Source organism: Macrosteles quadrilineatus, unplaced genomic scaffold, assembly GCF_028750875.1.
Source record: "Macrosteles quadrilineatus isolate MER2022 unplaced genomic scaffold, UCM_ALF_1.0 Scaffold_3__2_contigs__length_128488019, whole genome shotgun sequence".
Lineage (NCBI taxonomy): Eukaryota > Metazoa > Arthropoda > Insecta > Hemiptera > Cicadellidae > Macrosteles > Macrosteles quadrilineatus.
The window spans coordinates 71,082,709-71,109,842 of NW_026542596.1; the positions used below are offsets into that span (position 1 = coordinate 71,082,709).

General features: G+C 36.4%; 2 protein-coding genes across 3 annotated transcripts; both read left to right on the forward strand.

Annotated features, from left to right (window-relative positions):
- The first annotated feature begins 1,981 nt into the window (after nt 1-1,981).
- Nucleotides 1,982-26,516, forward strand: LOC128990022 (synaptobrevin-1-like). The gene is made up of 6 exons (XM_054412233.1): nt 1,982-2,318; nt 4,966-5,071; nt 9,531-9,609; nt 21,191-21,270; nt 25,138-25,189; nt 25,817-26,516. Exons 2-6 carry the CDS (start codon nt 4,982-4,984, stop codon nt 25,864-25,866), a joined length of 351 nt encoding a protein of 116 aa, XP_054268208.1. The 5' UTR covers nt 1,982-2,318; nt 4,966-4,981; the 3' UTR covers nt 25,867-26,516.
- LOC128990020 (uncharacterized) lies at nt 13,430-20,696 on the forward strand. Of its 2 annotated transcripts, XM_054412232.1 has the most exons (3): nt 13,430-13,514; nt 19,143-19,296; nt 20,010-20,696. In XM_054412232.1, exons 2-3 carry the CDS (start codon nt 19,259-19,261, stop codon nt 20,590-20,592), a joined length of 621 nt encoding a protein of 206 aa, XP_054268207.1. In that variant the 5' UTR covers nt 13,430-13,514; nt 19,143-19,258; the 3' UTR covers nt 20,593-20,696. The 2 variants fall into 2 exon arrangements, with proteins under 2 accessions (XP_054268207.1, XP_054268206.1); XM_054412231.1 differs by lacking the exon at nt 13,430-13,514 and having other exon boundaries at nt 18,959-19,296.
- Nucleotides 26,517-27,134: the final 618 nt, after the last annotated feature.

Here is a 27,134-nt window from a genome sequence, read left to right on the forward strand (position 1 = left end):
CTTTGCATTTAAATAAAAAACACTGTATTGATATTTTATTACAATGAACACATTTTCTTCTTCTTCAGAAATCTATAATAATTCTTTTTAAATATTTATTTATCTAATAATTCTTTTTGTAGATTATCGTAACGCAAAATGATTAATAAAAGATTGCGTTATTATACTTACCCGTTTTAAAGTTATAGCTTAATTTCTAAGAGACTGTAAATTTATCTAAAAGGGGGGTTGAGGAAAGCACAAAGGGGTAGGAGTGGGGACTTTTGGGAAAATGCTCATCTCAACATGGTCTAACAGCATAGAAAAATTCAGCTTTAACATAGTTACTTACAACATCAAACCTATATTGACTGTGGGCTACGTACCGTCCATGCGCGCCTCGATACTACTACGAATTTTCCACGTTTACTCTTACTGAAATCAACGTAGCTCTGTTGTTTTTGCACAGATTTCTTTAAACTTGGTGCTGTTGTACTACTTGTTAGTTTTTCTAACCATAAATAGTTTGTAACATGCCCTAAACAAGCGCAATATTTCCGATATTTCATTTTAAAGTATTTTTAAATTTTATTTTTTGCAATAAATGTTGATTAGCGCCTAAACTATAAGAGATAGAATAAAGGTTGTAATAACCTTTTTAAAAGACAATATATTTAGGCGTTGATAGACGCTTAATTCGCCTTTCTATCATTAACCGTTTGTGAGTTAGACGCGGAAACGTAAACCGATGACCCGCGCAACTTCCCCCCCTCCCCCCCGAGTTGTGACCACCCTAGAAATGTGACATCATCAATTTTTTTCATCTACTAGATGTCCCCAACAATAATCAAAAGTCAAATTTTGTCAGAATTTCAGTGCATACTCAACCCGTTTAGCGCCTGGACTATAATAGTCATTTGTGTTGTTAGAGATTATTGTTCCAAAATTATTATTTTCCTCCACTAATAATTTAACCCTTGTACTTCATATAGTTGATTAATTAAATAATATATTTTAATGTTGCGTTTAACAAGGAGAATACTGATCAGTGATTAATGATGTGTAAAATTTTAAAGACAGTTTTCATTTTAATTCCTTGCGTTGCGTCATGCATGGTCTTGACGAATCATGAAACTGTTCCTAGAGAACTCACTACTCAGTGACAGTGACGTTGACGTAGTCGAGACTCGAGAAGGTGGAGTGGAACAGTAGAACGGGAACAACTGAACAACTGTTGCTCGTTTCGTTGCTCGGTTGCTCGACGTCGACGCTAGTGATGTGACGAGTCGGGTACTTTCCTGACTCGAGTGACTCGACTCGCCAACTGCCGTGAACTCGAGTTACGAGTCGAGTCAGACTCAACTCGAGACGTTCCGAGTTCGTGTGAGTTCGGCATTCTCCGTACGAGTTCGTTAGTTTTGCGAGTCGGCCGACTCGGTACCGGCCAATAGCGTGTCAGCTTTACGAGTCGACTCGACTCGACTCGAGACGTTCCGAGTTCGTGTGAGTTCGGCATTCTCCGTACGAGTTCGTTAGTTTTGCGAGTCGGCCGACTCGGTACCGGCCAATAGCGTGTCAGCTTTACGAGTCGACTCGACTCGTCTCGAGACGTTCCGAGTTCGTGTGAGTTCGGCATTCTCCGTACGAGTTCGTTAGTTTTGCGAGTCGGCCGACTCGGTACCGGCCAATAGCGTTGAATCTATGCGAGTTGACTCGTAAAGCTGTGACGCTATTGGCCGAAAGCGAGTGCGAGTAAACTCGAGTCAACTCGTTACGTCCCGAGTTCGTTAAGGTTCGGCTTTCTCCGTATGAGTTCGGTTTCGGGTTTCTTGACTCGGCTTTTGCGAGTCGGACTCGTAACGTTACGAGTTCGTGTAGCTTCGGCAATCTCCGTACGAGTTCGTAAAAGAACTCGAGTTGGAATTGAGTTGACTCGAGTTGACTCGACTCGGGTCTTGACTCGAGTCAACTCGACTCGCCAACTCAACTCGTGACATCACTAGTCGACGCTCGTAGTCTGTTCTGTTCTGTTATGTCGGGACGGGAAATCTTTTAGTTTAGAAGTGTCAAATAGTGTTTAATGTTGGACTTCAATAATATTTGTCAATTTCTCTAGTGGATCTCTTGACGTAGGACTGTTTGCTAATTATTTATAAATTATTTTTGGAGTTGGTGTTTTCCTGTCTGTGATTGAGATTCATTCAATTTCATTTCACGGCAGCAATCGTTCCAATCTAAACCTAAATCCTGTCAACCAACGCATCGCTGGAGAGGAACTTATTAGGCCTAGCGTTCATCAAAAGTATTTTGTCTGATTTGTTGCTTTGATTTTGAATCAGGTAAGTTAGTTTCCGGAAATGTCTGCCTTATATTTACATCACACTCCATTTACTTGAATAGGACTAGATTAGAACTAGGCAGAAGGCCTAGCCCGGATATTGAATTAACTTAGGTTAACTTAGGCCTATGTCTAATAATGTCATTGAGGCTAGACTAAGCTAGGCCTACGGTACTAAAGATTCATGGGCACTTTCATATTATACTGAGGCCACCCTTATACAGCACACTGCGGCAGTTATGTTAGGTTGGGTTATCATATAAATATGTTTGTAGGACTTTCCTAGTTTTGTTATTGAATCGAATGATAGCAGATGAGTCATACTTTCGCCCACCAACTCCCCTCTAAGATCAGGTAACTTAGTTCACAGGAGCAAACTGTGCATCACCTGTCACGGCGCTTGTATCTGGGTCAGTGTCCTGAGTGATTACTCATCTGATATCATTCAATTCACAACAAAACGAGGAACGTCCTACAAACATATTAATGATAACCCAACATAACATAAATAACAGCCGCAACGCCCTGTATACCTAACTTACTTGGCGGAGTACATGTGGCAGCTAACTTACTGGCGGCGACGCATTCATCTCAATCCTCGGGTGCCTACATCGCTGCCTTCTGGAAGGCAGAAATCAAAGGCCGCTAACTTAGGCCTAATCTTAATCATGTTGAATTTGGACAGTATGTCAATTAAAGTATGTTCTGTTCAGTTATTTTGGTCGCCGGTAAAAATTCCTTCTAAAATAAGTGGCCTCCTTATAGCCTAACACAAAAGTAATGATTCATGCCTGTACTATATTAGGTAACTTACCTAAAGCATACTGCCTTAAAACATCTAAGAGTCCTTTTAAATTCTCAAGTTTATTATGGCTGTAGTTACGGTAGCCTCTGACTGGGCATAACTTATGGAAAACTTATGTTAAACTAAACGGTACCGGTACTTTCCTGTTAAAGGGAACATTCATTATTATCGATGATTTTGTTCTCGATATTTCGATATTAACAAGTTGAAACATATCAGCTGACAACTAAGTTTGGCCCAAGATAAATATTGTTCAGTACGGTATCAATAAACAATAATGAAATGATATACTTTGTTAAGTTTTAATCCTACTGTCATGGTGATATAATAATATGACAATAGAAGTCAAACATTCCCATGTGGGCTATGTGGTGTTTAAGTGTTCAATCTGACCCCCAGAAGGAATCAAACTATTTTGACCTCCGAGCAAGTTTTAAATAAACCACAAAATGTAATTGTACTATTTAAGTTTGTACGTAGCCATTACATCTTAGTCTCCTAAACATTAATTTTCGGACGTTAGCTTTAACCTAGTAAACTTTGATATTGGTCTGTAATACCACTGCATTACATTACATTACATTATTTGTCATGAGAGCCGAAGCCCCCTGACTGCATACCCGGTACCTGTCGTGAGACTTACCCGGGCCCCATGATGTAGGCCGAAGCTTACGCATCAACCTTTTGCACATCATGGGCGGATGACTTAAAAGGTCATCAGGCTCACCGGCTGCCGAAGCAGACCCTTCGGAAAGAGGGTTGCCCCTCAATCCTAACCAGGGTTTCCGGCTACTTGTTTAAGCGTCACTCCACCTGGGTTCCACTAGGTCGGGACCTAGAGGTCCATGGTAGAGCGCCCCGACGCATTTAGTGCAAGTAACACTCGGGACCTATCTAATCCCTGACAGGCAAAACCCGCCATCGATAGCCAGAAGGAAGGGGACCGTCAGCACGCTGACGGGGGAACCCCAACCTCCCATTTACACCACTGATGTACTGTAATACCTGAAACATCTATAACCTTTACTAGCTTACAACAGGCTAGGTAGCCTACTGTAAAAAGTATGCTGTTTTGCCATACTTTTATCGGATAAAAAAAGGGCTTTGGTGCCACCTTTTTATAATAATACACCACACAATCCCTGGTTTTTCACAACACTGGTCTACGGGTGACTGAATTAGTTTTCCCTCCAGTTTTTGTCTTTTGTCTGAGACCACCGCACACCAATGCGACATTTTTGTTTTCTGACAAGACGGCTTCCAACAAAACGTTTTCTCAAAAACCGTTTTGTCTGACCAGTGTGCGGCCTTACGAAGATATTAAACCTTTTTTATAACAAATTACACGGACACAAATATGCGACGTCAGTCTTATTTTAATGTTACCAACCGTTGCATATTTGCGTCGCTGGTCCATATGAATGAAAAAAATGTACTATTCCTGATAGCTAAAATGTTAAAATGCCTAGTTGTAAGTTAGCCTCGTGGATATTTTAAATCTTCAATTTAAAGTAGTAGGCAGGCCTAACTACGTATTTCAGATAAAATGTTGGCTAATTCTATTAAGCCTGATAGGTTTTACTAACTAGGCTGTAAAAATAATTCATTAAGTTACAATCGACTTTTAAGTTAACGTGGTTGAAATCTTTTTAGATTGGGTACGTGATTTACATTTTAGCAATCATAGTTTTTCTCGGTCTAAATGTTAGGCTTATTCAACTAAAATGCCTATAAATAATTTAAAAGCTGTCTTTTACAACCATAATCTCACTGTTTTTGTTAGTGGGATGTGCTACTGGGATTGTCTACTGTTTAAGTTTCAAATGATGTATTTTCTGTTTAGCGTATCAACGTCAGCTATGGACTACAACGGGACAGGCGGCTCCTCTGGCGCCAACGCGAACGACACAAACAAGAGGATTCAACAGTCCCAGGCCCAGGTGGATGAGGTAGGTGAAAAAATAAAATTGTAGGTACTGTGTATGATATACGAAGATAGTTTGGTAGCCTTTAATCATATTATGAAATGGCCATTGTACTGCTTATCTATTGTACAATCAGGGTAGGCTACTCACTCGACTGTGAAAACCCTAAAACTGTGTTTAAGCCCTTAGTTTTTTCAACTATGAAAAATACCTGGATTAAGAGGTGAATTTTGTGATCAAGTTTTAAAAAGATGTAGCCTACCAAAGGGTGCATCATTGTCTTAAGAAATTGATAATCGATAAATTTGGTATAGCGAGCGTGTACATTCATTACAATGGTTCATGCCTATGATTCGTGATAGCATCATCAGCCCTTGTAAATCCGGCAAAATTGAGGACCCCTCCTACTGTCATCGAGGGGTCGCCGTCTAGTTGTACCTCGTCCAAAATCTGTAGATACAACCACATTGGCACACACGTCTTGTTGTACCTACGTCTAGTTGTACCTTTTAAAAATCTGCAGGGTACAACTTTGTCGTGTACGCTACCTTCTAGTTGTACCTCATACGTCTGCGTCTAGTTGTACCTACGACTATTTGTAACTACGACTATTTGTACTAACGACTAGTAGGAAGATCCTAGATCAATCACCTTGTTTAGGGGTTACTCAAATTGACCAAAGTACCAATTAATACATAACCTAAACAATAATAACTAGATATCTGAACATACTGTGTCATTGTTTAATCTTTTTAAGAAATCTGTCCACAGTCCCACCAATTATTTTTTAAAAACTTATTTTTAAAATAGTGCAGCATGCATTTTTATATTGAAAGGTAATCTGAAAGCTGTTGTCTATTTGAAAATGACCAAGTTATTTGAATTTAAGTATTTGAATTTAACAGTTTTGATTAGTTGCTTGCATTTTATGATCTGGGACATAGGCCCTACATTGAGAGCTTCTTGTTTTGGATTATTTTCATCATCAGTCCATACAAATCCTGTATTAATTTTTTTTTATCCTTATAATGCTTAGTTGTCTAAACCTATCTGTTGTGGCTAGAGATAATTGGACGTTTTTCTCCTAAGAAAGTGAATAATACTTATACCGGGTGCGGCAAAAGTCAGCGTACCGCTGCAGACCGTTGAGCGTCAATATATACAACATTAACTCACTGATCAGGTATACAAAAGATTAGGCACTTCTAGAATAGCTAGGGAGCTGAGATTTTTTGTGGAGGTCCGTCTAGGTCCCAAACCACCAGGAAAATCCCAAAAAGTTACATTTTCAAAATGCAACCCCCCAACAAATTCCATTAAAACCCCCGTTTTTGGGAAAAACACGTTTTTTTTAAACGGCTGTAGCTCGAAAGCGGTAAGAGCTAGAAGGGATTTGAGGAAAAATCGTAGGTTCAGAATTAAATTTTCTACAAGACACTTCTTAGCGTTTTACGAAAATCTAACTCCTTCAACTTCAAAAAGTGGCCTACTTCCGAAAATTGTGAAAACATTTAAAAGAATTGATAACGGAACATTTTGATGTTTTATTCACACCACAACTATGCAACAAAATGTGTAAGTCAGTGTTGAAAAGGTGCTACAAGTGTATAGACAATGATGGTGGTCACATTGAGCAGCTTCTCTAACAGGTACATTAAAATTATACTTTTATAGTTATGTTTAATGCTAGCTACAGTTTAACTGCTTTTTCGGTATACAGTTGAACCTCGTTTGTACGAACCTCGTTAAAACGAATTCCTCGATAAGACGAATTTTTTTTAATCCCCTTGACACTTTCATATAGGTCAATGCTAAAAACACCTCTATACAACGTAGTAATTAAGTTAAAAACCTCCATAAGACGAATTTGTTAGTGACATGGGCTAGGACTGATTAACCTCTATACAACGAATATTCTTAGCACAAAACCTCTACAAGACGAACGTGACCTCTATAAGACGAATTTATCATAATCTTAACCTCCATAGTACGTAGTTTTCAAAACAAACAGAAGCTTGTCTCAACATGAAACCCCCACCCATCCCTCCTCCTTCCTCGTTTGGAAAAACCTTGGAGCAAGGAAAAACCTCTATAAGAAGAATAACAGCAGCATTAAACCTCGATAAAACGACCCTCTTTATTAAGAATACCTCTATTGTACGAATATTTCCCGTACCCCTTGAAATTCGTCTTATAGAGGTTCAACTGTACTGACTTTTGCCGCACCCGGTATTATTATAGTGGAAGTAAATTAGGTTAACCAAGACTATGTCAAATAATGACTGATGTCAACTCGTTTCTTACGCACAGGCTTCGCCTATGTGGAGAACTATCCATTTTCAGAAAATTATATGCATGCTGCAATTATTGTTCTTTTATGATATGATAAGAATTTTATTTATTTGATTCAATTTTCTTATTGGATTTGCAGGACACATTCCATAAAACAATTCTCAAAGCTTGAGGTTAGTTTAACAACTTAAAAGAAAACATTCAAAGATATTTATTTGATTCAATTTTCTTATTGTATTTTACAGGGCAGAAGAGCCTACATTAAACAATTTTTAGAGCTCAGGGTTAAATTAAAAACGTAAAACAAGAACATTCAAGGATAGTTATCCGGAAAACTATTTTACTAATATATATATTACGACAATATATTTACAACAAAACTTGTAAGATAGTTGAACAAAGTAAACTTGCACTACAAATGTAAAGATGGTCGGAACGAATGTATGAAAGTGCATGCAAATGTTTAGTAAATAACATTTAGTAATCACCAATTCTAAGTTGAAAAAAATATTTTTCAATGCTACTCAATTGACACAAAACACACAGTTTCTGATTTAAATAAGGGTATTAAAACCAGGCACTCATTCGGTAACCATTTAAAAAGGTGTTTAATCGAAGGGGAGATACAACCATAGACTACTAGTAGGCACAAGTAGGCGGAGGTACAACTAGATGTAGGGACAAATAGACGTATGTTCAACTAGATGCATCCGTACAAGCTGGGTGGTACAACTTGACGGTGGCAAACACGTTTCGTTGTACTTACGTCTAGTTGTCTCTGCGTCTAGGTTGTAGGCATATCTCTTAAACATCTGCAGGGATAACTGGCCGGGTATGCCCCATCTATTTGTACCTACGTCTAGTTGTTTACGACTAGTTGTCCCTAGGTCCGAGGTACAACTAGACGGCGGTACAACGAGACGCGGTCCCTCATGGAGGCATTATCAACACCTTACGCAACCGCGCCAAAATTGTGGATTTCTTTTATGGTAGTGGAGACACCATAATCATCTAGCGCGATAGTTGAACAATTGTTAACATCTCTTGTGGAGACATAATAATTGTCTCCGGCCATCACTGGGATATGATAATTGTCTTGAAAATGCAGTGACATCAAGAATTTGTTTAGATCAAGAACTTGGGGCTCTATTTTAATCAAAGTATATAGCTAGTATCTTAGGGCCTTCACACATCAGGCCACTTAGGGCACGAAAGGCCACTTTGGAAGGGTGTTTGATGGCGAGTAACGTTGTGTGGTAAGCCACTTCATCAGCCACTACACATGCTCAGTTCAACTGTTTTCTACTTATCGTGGTAGATTTGGAAGAAACTTGTGGGTTAACTTTAAGGTTATTTATTTGCAGAATAAAAGGGAAAAAATACTGCATATACCCATTTTTACGCGATCAAAGTTCGAGATGAGTGTTTTTTACTCATTATGTGGACCTCAGAAACAACCTGGATAAGTTTTACACATTTGCACGAATCATTGTTGATACATTTGACGAACTACTCAGACGATTGAAAGAAAGGATTATGATCACAGGAACCACAATCAGATTCCGAGAATGTATACTACCAGAACAATCATTACTGGTAATGGTCACAAGTGACACTGGAGAAAAACAGGGTGTCGCCACAGAGTTGCGCTAGTACTAACAGTGCACCATATGATTCTGATGATTTTTGGCTGGTGGCACCTTCTCTGGTGGTAAGCAAAGTCGGGGGCTCTGGCCACTGCAAGCAGTTGAGGCCTAGTGTGCTGTCGTACACATTTAACTCAATTCCTTTAGTGGTGGCCCTGCCATGGTGGTCAAAAATTGAAATCACATCTGATCTGACGGGAGTTGGTCGACTACACTGTCTCTTAGAAGGTCAGCTGTGATGTCGCTGTGATTTAACCTGTATCTAGCCTTTAGACAATTGGTTTTAATTGTCAAGACACTAAAAGAATAGGTACTTGTGTGTGACTACTCTTAGATTTGTGAGTAATATGATGTTAGTTGTATTCAATTGTAATATAGTTAATGAGAAACTATAAGGGGTATGGAAAAAGATGGAGGGGCCTAATCGGCACCTAGACCGGGGAATAACCAGAATAGTAGACAATAAGTGTATTGGGTTTATTGGAATAAAGATTGACAATCTTCTTTTTGTAAAAAAAAAAATTAATTTAACTTTATTATTTCAGGTGGTCGGGATCATGAGAGTGAATGTGGAAAAAGTCCTTGAGAGGGATCAGAAACTGTCCGAACTTGACAACAGAGCTGGTATGTAGATTATCCTTTTAATTTACTGAAAAGAAAGTTGGTCAAACGATGAGATGGCTTATAACCAGATTTAATGACAAATAATCTATTTAAAGTTAAATAGATCTCCTAGTTAAATGGTATAAGTTGTGATCTATTTTGATTGGACTATTTAATTATCATGAAAATCAATAGGCAAACGTAGTGTAAATATATGTTTCATGTTTGTTTTTAGACTAATTGAATTTAATTTAAATGTTAGTGTAGTAAATTTTATTACCTACATCAGTTAGAAGTTAATTACAGTAGGCCAATAAATTATTTTGAGTTTTGATTTTTGAAATTAAATGCAAACAACGCAATTGATGTGGCAAAAATAACATGGTACTGTAATCTTTATTATTTTCTTGATAACATTGAAGTCCAAAAAATTAACTATAAACACACCGTTATTATTTCATTATTAAATTGCTTATATTTAGATTTAGGGTCTATAACTTATCTTCGTATTTGGTTCTCAACAAAGCAAAACACTTTAATATCATCAATTTTGACATAGAAAAATAATAAAACATTTGTTATTTAAATTAATAAATAACTGGTACTCCAGCCCCATCTTCAAACTCTCTAAAGGTCCTCCACTTCTTCCTTGTCCTCCTTAGACACATGCTGCTGGCCCTTAACGTCGCACAGATGGTTTTTACCCTTATCCAGTTCATCACTAAACTGTAAGGTTTATTCCATTTTTCTGTTAGGCGTTCTGCCATTGCTCTGAGCAAGGTCTTAAACTCTTTGCCCAGCATTCCGTCCACAGACGTGACTAGTGGGGTAAAAGATGCATTTCTGGTTTCTGTTATTGTTAAATATTTCCTCTTCTTCTCTCTTTCTGCATTCTCCAACACTTTTTTGTATGGGAGGTTCAAGTACGACGGAGCATCAGTGTCAATGACACGTACATCGAATAATGCTTCCGTCTGAACCTCCCACACACCCCTACAAGCCAAGTCTGCTTTTAGTGCTGCAGTATGAAATGACCCTTGCTCAGAGATCATTGGTTCTCGAACACAGTTTCCCCATGCTAGCTCCATCAAGCTTCCAAGGGTATCTCTTACCTCATTATGTCTTCTTATTATCAAACCACCTGTGCTACAGTTAAGGGCATGTTCCATATTGAAGTTTTTGCCACAACCATCACATGAAGAGGGGAGGTATAGGAGTTTTCACATACATGACAGCCATCCACTGTGTTTCGCTTTAGTATTTGCTCCTCGCAAGATAATTTTTTGTTGTTTTAGAGGAAGATTTTGAATAGTCGATTTCAAAATGCTTTCTTCTTCTAATCTTCTCTCCTCTTTCAAGTCCTTTTTTGTGATAATCAAATGTTCATGTTCTTGCATACTTATTTTCCTCTTAGTTTTTAGGGAGTCTATGATGAATTTACAACATCTCTTTGAAGCTCGGAACAATGCTTTTCCCTGAGCGGTAGGATCAACTAAACCAATTCCTCCATTTTTTACTTGCAGATGTAATATTTTTTGTTCATCTTGGTTCAGGTGAGAGCCAAATAAAGCAGGAAATAGGTTTTGTTCTATTGAGTTTTTTATTGGATGGAAATTAATGTCTTCACTTTCAACAACTCTTTGAAAAAAATTCCATTTAGCTTGTATGGATTTTGTGGCAACAGTGTGTGCTGATTGTGGATATTTTTCAGCAACATTCGCCAGACTTACCAAATGACTATTCCACTTTTCTACCTTCTTTTTAATGAAGACATCTTTTTCAGTTTTGTCACATCCAATAAATCCTCCTAAATAACTACTCCCAGTAACAATCTCTAATCCTGATATGTTGGATAGGTCTAATGTTGATGGTTCAGATCCAACAATCAAACGAGTTTTGTGAGCTTATGGGTAGTAACCATATTTAGGCCCAATTTCTTGTAATTTCTCCCACCATTTCACCACATTATAAAGTTTTCCTTGACATGATGAGTCATCCGCATACCATACTTGGTTTGTATCTGTGATGGTTTTTAATTCATTAATTAACGGCAAAGTGGCTAATCCATATAATATCATGGATAATGGGTCTCCCTGAGTAACGCCTTCTCTGCTATACAGTTGTTTTTTACTTCCTGGCATAATTAGTGCAGCCTTACTCTGGTATGTGTTGAAAATGAATCGTGCAGCCCTTGGCCATTTAATTCTTGCCTGCTATAACGCATGAACTCTGTTTATCCTGTTGAAGGCCTTGTCAGCATCAACCATTATCATGCAGCTGTCTTCTTCAGTTTGACATTTTTCTTCATATTGGTCTCTCATGAAATGTATTGTACCTTCAATTCCTGCTTTTAATCCTACACAGAGTTGATCAGTGCCACATATTTCAATAACTTCACTAGTAGTATTTACATTAGTATATACTTTAGTATATTTTCTTTAGTAGTAAGTATTTTGCACTTCATCACTAGTAGCAAGAATTATACATTTTGCTAAGATACGGCGGAGCACTTCTCCTATAAGGCCACAGGATGCGGAATCTCCACCGTGCGGTGCGATTTTTTCCGCTGCGGAATTAAAACGACACTGGTTTAATGGAGTTCCCATGTATGCGGTCCCACTGACTTTCGATTCCGCATCCCGAAATTTCCGTTCCGCATGGCGGAGAAATCATACTGGTCTGAGAGCAGTAGCAGTGCGGATTCTGCCAGCGGAGAAGAGCCATAAAATATTGTGACCGTGCAGTTTCATTATGTCTTGTGCTGTAAAAAGAGTTATGGATGAACGTTTTTCTTCGACCGAAGAGGAAGAACTTGTCGAGTTGGTGTCTCAACATGATGTGCTGTGGAAGTTGAACGACCCAGAGTACAAAAACAACGCCAAAAAAGATGTAATTTGGAGTAAAATTGGAGAAAAACTTGGGAAAACAGGTAATATGTATTTACCATTAGTTGTTATAATTTCATATCAATATAGTTTGAATTTTTTTGGTCAGGATGAATAACAAAATATGTCCAAATCTACTATAAAATGAGAAATTACAACAAAATATATTGTATTCAGATTAATTTTAATTGAAAAATACCTTAGCTTTGTTTACATTAAACATTTAATTACAAATGCATGTCGTTATAATTCTACAGTACTTTTGGTTCTTATGTTAGAGTGTGGGAAGTTTGTTTACTAGTAAAAACAAATAATTGAGAAATATTATACTTTCACTTAAGTGATCAAAAATTAATAACTTACAGATTTCAGAGATGTGCGTGAAAGATCATTTGATTGTTAGTATGTTTAAATATTACAATAATTTGTTTTACATTTGAGCTTTTTATGGACTCAACCCCCTACATGCCACTAGTACATCTTTACTATGTAAAAACTGAACAATAACAACCAAAGGTTTAAAAATTAGCTGTATCCGTCAAGTGATCCTATAGTACAGTTGGTTGACTACAGCTGTTTCGTGTTTACAAACACATCTTCAGGTCGATATTGCATTAATTTATTACATGCAATAGTCGTCATGAGGTTTAAAGTTCACAAATGAAACTTACACGTACACGAAACATTAATCATTAATAGGCCAAAACACAAATACACAAAAAACTAGACATCAGACACGTGCGGCGCCGGTAGAAGGAAGGTCATGTCTGTCGTGTGCCGGAAGTGATAATCCGCCACCCATTATCTGCTTTTATCTGTTGTGGTTTAAGATGCGTATGGCTGAATTGTAAATAATATATTATTTAATATTCTAATGACAGTTTTTACTTTTGGAGGTTTTCAGTGTAAGTTTTATTACTGAACTTTAAACTTCATGACGACCATTCCTTGGAATAAATCAATGCAACATTGACCTTAAGATTTGTTTGTAAAAACGAAACAGCTGTAGTCAACAACTACCCCATCACTTGACAGATACAGGTAATTTAAACATTTTGTTGTAAAAATCAGTGATCCAGAGGCTATACCATAAAAATGAAATTGAACAATTACGCATGTAAGTTGTAAAACAGTAACCTAAAACTTTGGTTTACCCAACAGTTTTGGTACGGTATATTAAAATATATATACTTAGTAACTGGAAGTGATTCTGATTAGAGTTTTCTTTTTAACCGACTTCCCCACTACCAACAAAAGGAGGAGGTTCTCAATTTGTTTGTGGCGATGTTTTTTTTTTCTATGTATGTTCACCAATTTCTCTGTGATTCTTTTACCGATCAGAGTGGTTCCACCACCAAAATAACCAGGTGAGTTTCTATTTGGTACCTTATATATTATGTTTAAGTATAATATTTGTTTCGGTGAAAAATTCTGAAAACCTTAAATATTCAACATTTATTTTGTTTACATTTATGCAGATTGTTTACATTTGTGCAGATTGTTTACATTTGTGCAGAGAAGGCAATAAATAATAATAACATTCCTACAGCTGTTAGTTGAAACCATTTAAATGAAGCTACCAGCGAACACATAACAAAATAGAAGCGCTACTCGGAGCGCAGGAGCGTGGCAGTCTGACTAGCCGACGAAACGGACAAAGATGGCGGCGCTAGCCTAGTCCCGCCGTGTGCAACGCGCTGGTCGTCTGCTATGCTTCGAGTCAGTGTTGTTTACATAGGCTTTGTTTGAATGTAAAAATACTTTTGTATAAAAATTACTTAGGTTTTTCTGGAAGTACGTGGTCGTATTAGTATATTGTTGGAAATATCTTAAAGTAAATCGATTGTTTTTACTGTAGTAAATCGATTTTTTTTTATCGCGGGAGAAATTTTTGTTTACAAATATATATCTGTTTAAAAAGCATCTTTGTTCGCATTATAAATCTGTCATATTGGTGTTATTTCTTGTTTCACGACAAACACGATGGCATTTTGAACGACATTTTTAGCGTCTTATTAACGATGTTAGCATACGTTTAAAAAATAAACATCAGCATAAAAACTATTGTGAGTAAAAATTTTAAAATGCATGGAACTGTTAACAATAAACCTACCAATAAGCCATAACAATTTCAGAAAAATTGGCTGAGTGGTTTGTTTACAATTAAATTTTAAACTTCAGTGTTAGTGCAGAGTTTCTTAAAAATCGGTACTTTTTAGGATCTTTCAACTATATAAATTTTACTGGTAAACGGAAATTTTTTTAATTGTTACCACGTAAAATGTATTTAAAACAGCTATATTTAATTTTTGTCTCAACAAAATCGGATAATTCATCTCAAGAGATATTTAGGCTCAAACTCGAGTGCACATATTTATTTCCCCGACAGTAGTCCCGGCGTGTGCAGCGCGCTAGTCGTCTGCTATGCTTGATGAGAATAGTGTAGATATAAAGTTAATGATATTAGTGTAAAGGAAAACAATGTAATTGAGGACTAGACGAACAAAGTACTTGGACAATGTGTAGGTGTAAATTTGTTTCCAAATAGTAAACATTTCTCAGGGTATGAAAAAATATGGACAAAAATCATTTTTGTTTAGTACCTAATTAAAATTATTGCTCAAAAATATTCCAATGTTAGAGTTCGATACTACTGTAAAATAAGTAGCAAAAGTCTTCACAAAAATAAAATCAGGCAACATCTCAATAAAACTGTATTTTCCTGAGACAATAAATTGAGTGCAATTTTACAAATATATTTGGGAAGTTTAATTTAACTTACATTATTATTATCTTTAGTTTATCTTGGATGATACTGAAAGCTAATTAGTCCTTAAAAAGCTGTGCTAAACGGTTGAAAATTCTCCATAGACAATATATTTGAAAATTTCTTTAATGTATACAATATTACAGTACAACAGTATAAATAAAACATTAAAACACTGCACGCTAAATTTATAGACGACGGCCCGGCAGGGCAGCGGGCGTGGCGCGGATCAGCGGCAATGGACCCCTTTTGTACCTGATATTTTTAGAAAACCACGCACGATAAAAATTTTTGGTGAATCGGATAGTTAAATTTGGTTATTTATCCACAACTTTCCCGCTGACGAAATTACTCTGACCAAAAAATAAAAAATTTCCTCGCAATACAACTTTTTCATGTCTGAATGTGAAAAATTAAACTACATAAGTAATACAAATATTTATAAATCAATTACTATCATAGCTAATAATTTTATATTAACACCATCGTTTTCCTCAGTATCAGATCTACAAGTGTGCAAAATTTCAGAATTTTTGGTCAACTATTAATGTTGTTTATGATCGTGTATTTGTCGCGGGGTTTTTAATGCGAACTGTGCTCGCGGGTCTTGGATTCAGGCTGTATGACGGACCAAGATGGCGGATTTGGCCACACTTTCAGTGCATTTGGTTAAACGCCGTGTCCTCTCTATTATTATTATTATTATGTGCTCGCTGGAAGCTACAGACAATTCTTCATGAAACAGATGCTTCATATTGATCAATAAACTATTTCTTGCCATGGAGCCTGAATTACATTGAGAAAAATTCATTTTGTTTTGGTTACTATAAAAAATGTATTTTAACGTATTGAATATTCTGACTTACAAAAACATATATGTTTCAGTGAATAGCTGTATGATATTGACAAGTAATTAAGGTGTATTGTGAAAACCAAAGCATTCGTAAAACAGGTCTAAATATAATTCAAATGCAATTATCACTTACATGACCTAAGAAGTGTGACAGTGCATAATCGTCAATTGTCTCAAAAGTGTTAAATATTTTAATTACTAAACATGCATTTGCAGATGTGGAATGTTTATTGATATTCTCTACCCAGTTACTATATCATATCAATACTATTACACCTGCTTCGGAAAGTCATAGAGGAAGATGATTTGCAATTTCGACTAGGCTATATCTTGATCAAACAAAACCACCTACATGGCTTGCACCACTTTTAGCTGAACCAATCTTTCATATACATATTTCATTTGCAGATGTGGAATGTTTAATTATATTCTCTACCCAGTTACTATAACATATCAATACTATTATGCCTGCTTCGGAAAGTCCTAGAGGAAGATGATTTGCAATTTCGACTAGGCTATATCTTGAGCAAACAAAACCCCCTACATGACTTACACCACTTATAGCTGAACCAATCTTTCATATAATATTTTCCAAAGGTACGAAAGGTAGTATGGTGTTAACGACCAATTTTCCACTTTTGAGAGATTTTTTAGTTCTGGTAGCTGAGGAATAACTTTCATATTGTTCCAAAAGGCTTGAGACGTTACTGTATTACTTTTTATAATGTAGAAGTACACCGATTGCAGGAAACGATGATGTCTGACATTTCAATGTATCTAGAAAAGACAATTAGTTTTTCATTAGGCCTAATGTAATGGACAACTCTTTCTTTCTTAAGGAATATCTAAAGATGTTTATTTCTATACCCATTGATTATGTAACCTGAACAGGTGACTCAAGCAGTTTTAAAATAATGATTGTTCCGTGGAACTTTTGATTGTTTCAAACAGTTTTGCTTATCAAAAATTCTCAAGTAATTAATATATAGAAAATTATACAGTCACTAAAAATCATGAAATAATTTATTTTTGTAAAAATATACAACCGACTTCAAACGCTCTAAAAAGAATGAAATAATTTCAATAAAGTAAACTTTTGTATTAGGCAAGCTTACGTATTTCAAGTCGGCGCGGCTCAAACTGCAAATATGATTGAAATTAAATATTGTGTGTGTATTTTGAAAATCAATAAATTGTAGCTGGATAACATAAATATATAAAAAATATACTGAACTGTTTTGTTTATATATTAAACGAAATATTTTCTTGTATTTTATGTTTACTTCAGAATAAATGCATTATGAAAATAACACACACAAATGTTCTATATGAATAGGAAAATAATTTAGTTTGATATTATGATAGGGAAAAGGAGCTAATTTAGTATTAAAACGTTACTTTTCCAAGTTAGAAACATTTAAATGAGTTATATTCTTTTTAAAGATACTCGTTAATACCACTATAATGCCGATCTCTGATTACGTTAATAAAATAACACTTAACGCATAACTATGAAAAAGACATGCAGATTAACACCTTTAGCTATAGATAGTCACCTGCAATATGGACACCCTCTTTCAATTTTGTATCAAAAATCATCATGGAGCTGCGCCGACTTAAAATACGTTAGCTTGCCTAATACAAAAGTTTACTTTATTGAAATTATTTCATTCTTTTTAGAGCGTTTGAAGTCGGTTGTATATTTTTACAAAAATAAATTATATCATCACATTAATTTATCATGGCTATCCTACTTTAATATGAGCAATGTTTGCTTGAATGTTTACTTGCACATTGCAATTAAAGAATAGTTTCCAACACCTATTGACATCTTGGAAATAGGCCTAACTATTTTTGGGGTAAAAAACAATGAAACAGGTCTAAGCAAAAAAATAAAAACAGTAATCTTTATTATATATGTACAGTAATTACAATGATAGGGTCTATAACGATTGGTTACTTATTGTCTGTAACTATGAGGTCGGGTATCCCTATTGACCCTATTGAAGGTTACTAAAGGATTATTTAAGTACCTAACCTATTTTTCTTTGTTTTGAACATTATTTGTTTCTTTTTTTCTAAAAAAGCACTGTTGAAATATTCAGTGAATGTGTCTCTTACTTTGAATCCTTCACTTTTCACAAATCCACCGTTCCAAGCCAGGGGGATCATATTTTCTGCTGGCATTTCGATGTCTGGATATTCCAATGGACCCGGGGGAGGACTGTTAGACAGAAACTCAACTCGTAACAGGTTATGAAGGCAACAGGAAACAAAAATTACCAAGTCTACTGTTTCCGGCTTCAAATTTGTAGGTGTGAAAATATTCTGAATACAACGGATAGAAGGCCAAAAGCATTTTCTGTGACTCTGCGAGCTCTGCTCAGAGCGAAGTTGTAGTTCCTTTTTCTGATGTCAACAGCAGCTTGTTTTTGGGGGTACGGCTTTAAAAACATGTGTGTCCAAACGAAAAGCTTCGTCCCCAATAATAACATGTGGTAGCTTCAAATCAGAAGAGGGCAAAAGTCTTGGTGGGGGAAATATTTCTTCTTGTTCGACCACCTTCCCGAGGCTTGATTTCGAAAATATTCCCGCATCACCCTCTTTACCATAAGAACCAACATCGATCAAAGTAAATTTGCAGTTGGCGTCTACCAATGCAAAAAGAACAATTGAAAAATATCCTTTGAAGTTGTAGAAAAGGCTTCCAGAGTTGTCTGGAGATATTATCCTGACGTGCTTCCCGTCAACTGCCCCAACACAGTTGGGGAAGTCCCATCGAGTCCATAACTGATCTGCCTTCTCATTCCAGTCTATCTGAGATGGACCGGGCAAAACTTTTCCTTCTAGTCCACGTTTTAGTGATTTTAGAACGTCTGGTAAAAATTTTGATATTGTGCTATGATCGATTCTGAATGAAAAAGCCAACGAACGAAGAGATTCGCCAGTTGCCAGCAACCTGAAAATAAAATGAGTATGCATAATCACTTAACGTTTTATCGAGTTAATGTTATGTATTGACTATACATGGAACATTTCCTTATTTCAGGGACCTCCTGTAAAAATAGGTGGAGAAATATTCGTGACTACTACAAAAAAAGTCGAAGGGACGATCTAACATCGACGGGAAAGCCTGCAAAGAAAAAGAAGGCTAATTACTGGGATATGTTGAGCTTCCTTGACGACACGGAAAATGAGCGAGTGTAAGTGTCAAGTACTTAATCTTAAAACACATCTATTTCTGTGAATGGGTCCTTGTCCTTGAAATGGGTACATCAGGGACCCCCTCAAAAAAATAACACTCATACTGTTCAGAAATCCAGACACCATTCCCATCCACACCATCACTCCCCTACCCATAAACCCAAACTCCATTAGAAAATAAATCATGTATATTTATAACTAAATTCGATTTTACGACAAATATCATTGTAAATATATGGTTTGTTTATACAGGGTTAGTAAAAAGTGTGGAGGCCCCCTGTTATTTTTTAACGGCCCATACTAGAAAAACTAAACTCGGCACACCTTGATGACATGTTATGAAGTACTTTTTGGGCATAACCGTCACTTGGTGTACATCCCCAAAATGGGGGATTTTGGGGGAAACTCAAAATTTTCAAACACAAAGACCCATCGAGTGACCCCTCATTTTGAAGGGCCTTGTAAAAGAAAACCAACAACGCAAATTAGAGGTCTTTATCTCAATCCAGTAAAAAATGGCAGCCAATTGAAATTCTCAGAAGTTAAATTTAACTTACAGCTTTCCAAGTCTGGAGACTCGCAGTAAATTTTGTAGCTAAAATGTTTAATATTATTGAGTTTTAAAACAAATTAAGTTAAAAAGATTTTACTCGTAGGTAATATGAATATGTAATGGATCACAATAATACACTGATGTTATGTTTTTTTTCAGTGTTCTTACGAATGCCCATGCTAACGAGGTTTCTGACGATTCACTCGCTGAAGATGTTTCTCAACTCGCGGCACCAAATGTTGAGGATATTCATGATTTACAGGCTACGTGTTCAGCTACAAATACAGCAATGGATACGGTTACCCAAAATAAGGAAAAGGCGGTTCCAAACAAGAAGAAGGTTACTACCCAAGATGCTGTACTCAAAGCTCTGAAAGAAAGAAAGGAAGAAAGAGAGCTCTTGATGAAGACTGTTGAGACAGCTTTTCAACCAGTGGTTGAAAAAGAAGATGAGATTGACCATTTTTTTAAGTCAATTGCACTTACTGTAAAAAAATTCAGTCCAGCTGAAAAGGTTGAGACAAAAATGAAAGTTATGGAAGTAGTTACTGCCATTGAATTGCGTCGCTTCTCAAACACTAACAATCAAGTTGTTAACCCTAATTATAATAAGCCTTATACAAATCAGCGGTCTGGAAGCAGTCTGTCGACATCCTCAATCATCGGTTCGGCAATGCAGTGTTTATCACCAGACGATAAGAATGAAGATGTGAGAGAATACCACCAACAACAAAACTATTAGCACAGGTTATCATCAGACCATCTACAAACCCCATTAGTTTCCTAACATTATGTAAATAACCTTATTCTTTTTGGGGCTTGCATTTTTTATTCATGTATCAATAAAACTACAATTTAAGTTCAAATTGTTATTTTAATAATGTTTACCTTTATTACCATGCTCATAAAAATTAGTAAGGTGATTTTTAAGAACTTCAAACAAACAAACACAAGTTTCACATTTAAGAATTAAGATTAAGATTAAAATTAAGATTTATCAAATATGATTTAAAACCAGTTTCTCATAAAACTAATTTATAATCTCTCTCTCTCTCTCTCTCTCTCTCTCTATGTCATTCCAAATTATTTTGAAGCGAACATAATATAAAACTATTCGAGGTAGGTCAAAATACATTGAAATAAAATTACAGTATTCCTTAAGCCAAACGGCTCCTGTTTTTAAATTTGTTGACTGTCAAACAATTAAGTAAATTTCTTTCATATACTGTAATAATAAAAAATCTCTTGCTCACACACATCTAATAAAACTAAAAAAAACTTGTTTATATTTTAGTTTATCAGTTATTGTGTCTCCATGCCATGATTTTAATGTTTTGCAGATATTCTCCAACAAGGAGCCTCACAGTTTGAACAAGCGGCTGGGAGGTTAAAGCGAAAGATGTGGTGGAAAAATGTTAAGGTAAATTTATAAAAAGGTGATTAAGCAATAATTTTAATAGCATATTATTGGTTGGCTTGCCGCCCTGGCTCCGTTCAAACAGCATCAAACCTTACTGTATGAAGTGTCAGCTGCTTAGAGTTTTTGCACTTCTCTATAAACTTAACCCCTGCAAGCCTGTGTGTTTGTGTTCTGCAAGCCTGTGGATTTGAAAATCCCCATGATTAGAGCTTTTCAAGACATTACCTGTGTCTTGGTGTGCCCTAGTGATGATCGCTTGCATTGCTGTTGTCTTGAGGATGCCACATTATGGTTCCATGCAGGTCCTGCAAATTTCACAGATCACTCCTTGTTGGCCAAATGATCTCCCTTTTCGTTACCATGTCTGAACACCCAACTGAGTCGAGCTCCCCTAACCTGCTAGTTTCTACTACTTACTAATTTGTTCAAGATTGGTTGTATTTCTAAACCAACCTTCACCAAAACTCCTATGAGCTTAGTGCTTTGATATCGGAGAAGATCCATTTTCATGGCCCTGTAGCCAATTCTCACGATTTCCCACATTTTATTCCGTAATAACAATTGCTTCCAACTGGAGAGATATTTAGCAAGACAGATTCTGATATTTTAATTTCTCCCTGCCCCGGTTCCATTGGTTGATTTGAGCTGTCTGTAAACCATTCCGCTTGCTTTGTGGCTAAACCATTCATCACGTAGTGGAATCATTACTATTCCAATACGGTAGTTAATTTTTACCCTTGAATTTGTACAGATGTTTTTGTCATTGCCTTTTTTTAAATTATATGTTATTAATTGCTTGAGAGACAGTGAATGACTCGTATATATGCATGCTACTGATTCAAACCAACAAAACTTTATAGTATATGAGTAACAATACTTTTAGTGCAAACCATTTGTGGTTTATGGACTTTTTATAATTTTGTTATCGTTAATTAAATCATTTTCTCGATTGATTACGGTGAAAGACTTTGAAAAGGCATGGCAAATCTTCATCAGATCGGAGTCCATCTCTAAGAGAGCTTCACTCAATGGTGTGCCTTACACAGCAAGGCATTGTTTCAACATTAGCTGTCTCCGTCACTCACATTTCTCTGTTTATCATGTCAGTAATCATTGTGGCTGTTGGGAATCATTTTAGTTACATTGCTGCCATAGGCGTAATTAGGATGACCCTAAGGGAGGGGTTATGCAGGGGAGTCTGGGGCCCTCCACTGGAAAATGATTAACTGTTGCTTACTAGGTAGGTATCACCACTCTCCAGACATTACAACAATATAAAAAAAAGTTCTGTGGCTTCCTGATAATGTTTTTCAAGGTGTCAAGGTGTTTTCTACTACTATTCTCCCTCTTTCACCCCTGTACGACAATTGATTTGGTCAAAGTAGCCAAAACAATATGAGGTAAATCTACACTTCCACTAAGTATGAAGTTTGCGTTTAGGTTTGTTGGAAGGGTTCAATCCCTGTTGATTACTGTTTCCAGTTGACAGACAGGTGTGTATGCAGAATGTGAAAAATGTGCATACGTGGCTTAGGAAAGCTGCAGAAGGCCGTACACATTCGATTAGGTGTTCATCAGTTTCCATCGAGACAGTAATTGAATTTGAGTATACTTTGCTTGGTGATCAGAATGTTTAAGACATGGTTTACAGTAGTTCTTGATGAAGTAGTCATATAGAGAGGGACGGAGAGAAATGTCCCTATTCATTGTAGATGTTAGCCTGATTGCCATATAATATCAAAAAATGTTTGCTATCCTTCTTACCTTGTGCGTATGTCCAAACATTTTACTCCATTTCAACTGAAACCACTTCATTCCACCCGCAAAACGTGATTTATGCTTGACATCAATTTTTTCTCACAATGTTTCCAAATGTGAAGAGACTAATCGTCCCATTGAGATGGGAACCAACTAGAGTAGTAGTGGCTGGAGTTACAAATACAATTTTGGTCTAGGATTTGAACTACCTATCTTGTTTGTGACTGGAGTTAGATGGAGACCTTAGCCCTCATATAAAGTTTTGGTTGACTGTATACAAAACCTTAGAATTTCAGAGGTGGCCAGACTACTGTGGTGTTTTTTGAGAGAGCAGGACATTTGCTTCTCAAAATACTTTGGAGGTTTGTATAGGTTCAGAGGCTTGTTGCCTGAGGCTGCAAAACTTCAGCTTGTGCAGTCACTAATACTGTCAGTATTTTACTACTACTTCCCTGCATATGACAACAGCATTTCTCGGGAAGACATTAATCGGTTGCATCGTCTGCAAAACTCCACAATCCGTTTCATTTTCTTTTTGGAAAAATTTGATCATGTCTCTCCCTTTTGAGAAGTAGCTAGTCTGCTTCCCGTTGAAGCCATGTTTAAGTTGTTAACGTGCTGCATGACCCACAGAGTGTTGTCTCTTTGTAAGCCCTACTATTTACGCGAAAGGGGTTCTCTTCGCAATGAGGTTTCCCTGCGCAGGACACGTCATGGTGGGAGGCTTCACCTCCCAAGAGTTTCTTTAGAGCTTGGGAGGAAGAGCTTCTCATATTTTGGTCCCTCTTTGTACAATGGTCTGCCCGACGGCAATACATTTAAAGAAAAACCTGAAGATGTGTTTTATAAAAATTTTAATTATCCAAGTGTATAACGGCCAAATAGTAGAATAAGATATTTAGCATAGTGACGAAAGTTGTTCTGAAAAGCTGGTGTACCAGAGAAACGCTTAATAAAGACATTTTTATTTATTTATTTATTTACTTTGTCAACAACTTGTTTACTCCACATTGCATGTAACAGTACAAGGTTTGCCTGTAAAAGAAGCTAAATAAATCATGATCATTAACATGGCTCTTGCTGGGGCCAAAGCCCCTCGTTCCAACCGCCACCCCTGGCTTAAGTCTGGGACTTATTTGCTTGGCCGCTTTCCGTGAAAAATCTTCTTTCATATTGGGCTTCGGCCACTTTCAATCCTCTTCCAGACATATTCTTTGTCCCAAAATCGTAACAGCACGACTCCCCTCCCCCTACTACCCTGAGCAGTAGAGATAATTTGGATTCCCTCTACCCTTTTTTCTACCCCTCATCGGGAAGTTTTCTTTCCTTTTATTGTTTTTTTTTCAATTTAATAGCCTGTATGTGTCCCTGCCTCTTACAATTTCCTTAGATACTTTCCTAAACGTCTCAATTACATCCTTGTCCCTCATCAAGTTTTCTTTTCTCATCTCTAAACCTTTCCTATACAAAACTTCTACCAGTTCTCTCTTATTTGCTTTCTCTCTTATATAAGTACACAATTCAAGAAATTGTGACTCTTGGTCTCTATTTCTCCGAATCTACATACTTCCTCATCCACCAGGTTAAATCTCCTGCAAATTCGCCTTGAAATTTCCATGTCCTGTGCGTCCAATAATGGTCTATCTCCCAATCTTGTTCAAGTCTCCTTCTGATGTTTGGCATATATCTGAAAGTTTTCCTTCCTTTCTCATTCTGCTCCCAGTGCATTTGCCTTTCATTCAATGTCTCCTCTCTTCTGGCACTCTTGCTTTCCGATGTAGTCCTACCCGCCTCTTTGTCTTCCAAAATCCTAATTTCAATGAGCAGGTCGTGTGGTATGGCTCCGGTCAAAACCCTGATCGCATCATGCGATATTGTGTGTTGTATGCTTTCCCTACTTTTAACAAAAACCTTCTTTGCATACTCTAAAGTTTCCCTTTCAATCCCGTGTACTCTTTCCTCTCAAGCAACAGTGCGTCATCGGAGTATGTGGTTATCATGATCCCTTTCTCTAGAGGTAATCTCAAAAGGCTGTCGAACATCACGTTCCATAATAGTAAGCTAATACTTGTTTAATTGTGTTATTTAATGATGTATTTTTGCTTTTAGATGATGATCATAATGGGAGTAATTGGAGCAACTCTCTTGATACTCATTTTTGGTGAGTAAAATTCAGTAAACAGACAAATTAAAAAAATTAGCCTATGACAATAAGTTAAGTGAGTTAAGTTACATTTCAGCATGAGTGTAAAGAGACCGATTTGGTTGAGGTATTGACTCAAGTCACAGAAAACATACTACTATAACCCAGAATGCCAACAGCATGGTAAAAAGCGTTAAGTACTTTGAGAGAGCTTTGCCTGTCAATTCGTAGGCAGCGCCACCAGCGTTGCTATGCTGAGTGCAACACATTGGATTGATGATTTTGCCTTCGTTCATGAAGATTTGAAGGTAAGCAACATGGCAAATATCCCCAACGTTTGCGAGGACATAGATAGCCTTGCTGATGTTAGCAAAATCATAGTTAGAATCTTCAATAATCTCTGTGTTGCTAACATTGCTGACAGCACATTGATATTGCTAATTTCTGTGATTTTACTAGCTTCTTCTACATTTGCGATAACAGTGTGAGATTTTCTGACGTTTAGGACGACATCCCTAGCTTACAAGACGTATGTGGTGAATTATGTATTGAATAGGCAGATTTTTGAAACAGCTGTGTTTGGAATAGCTGGACTCTGACTGGGGGTAGCTGTACGAGTGTTTAATAATGTCCATGTTGTTGCAGTTTGGATATACTCCAGCATTGAAGGCGACGACTCCTCCAACAAGCCTTGAACATTCCTGTCTGAACCAAGATTCGCACAACTGTAAAAACTATTTTGTCCTCAGTTACAATTACTACCAGTAGTATTAATTTTCAATTTCATATCGTTATTTCAATTTTAATTGGTCAAATAAACATAAATATTTAGGTGGTCGGCTTTATTTATGTTGAGGTAAAAACAATATTCATGTCAATTATTGCATGTGATGAAATCCAGTTCAGAATCAAACCGATTTTGCGATGGTAATACGTCATGCCAGTTGTATACTGTATGAATGTCTGTCTTTCAATATCACTCAGTGTTCTCTACTTACTGTATAATGTCGTTAATTGTAAATACTACTCTTGACATGGTCAGTTAGAATGTCTCTCTTTCAAAAAGTATATGTTATTTTTTATATGTAGCTATTTATGGATGAAATAACCTAACACCAGGACAGTTTGCATATAACTAGTTCCTATAATACAAGCATAATATTTGTTAACACATAAGTATTCCATCCACTGCAATGTAAAGTGAACACATAACATTACAGCTACATGTTTCAGTTCTAAAAGTATATTGTTTTAAATGTTAGTTGTTATGTTAATCTGCTTTGTTAAATATTAAAGTATATTTATGTATTCACTTTATAGCTTATAATAAAATATTTTCAACATAGTTTTGATTTTTCCTATCTTTTATTGCAAATAGTTAAACAGTATCATTGAGTTTTCGGTTATGAAGTAAACATCACATAAGTATGTACCATTTTGTATCATATATCTTTTTTTTAAGGCCATTCGAATGATTAATTCACAGAATGCACTTCAGTCTAATACTATATTTTCTGCTTTCAGTTTTTTTTTACTTAAGTAGTTAATGTGTTCTTGACAAAGCATTAAGTTGACATAAATGCTTTAACAATTAGTCGTCCCATAAGATTGACTTGTTTAAAAAGTTTGCTTGTTTTACAAAAATCAGAAATTTACATCAGCACACATTGTCGGTGGCTCAACTAAGTTTATTAATTTTGATTTGAACAACTGGCAGCGACTATAAAATCGGAATATAATGTCATAGTTCTATCAATAGTTGAAGATGGAACCAACAACAATATTATACAAAATCAATTTTCTACTATTGGTGGTTTAAAATACCTGTAGGCCTATTGTTGGTAATCCAAATTATAGCTGTGACAACTAATTTTGACTCACATCATCAGTTGTTGCAAGGACAGAATCGCTTCTTCATAAGGTTGTCATTATTAATACACAGTAAAACAAAACACAGTCAAAA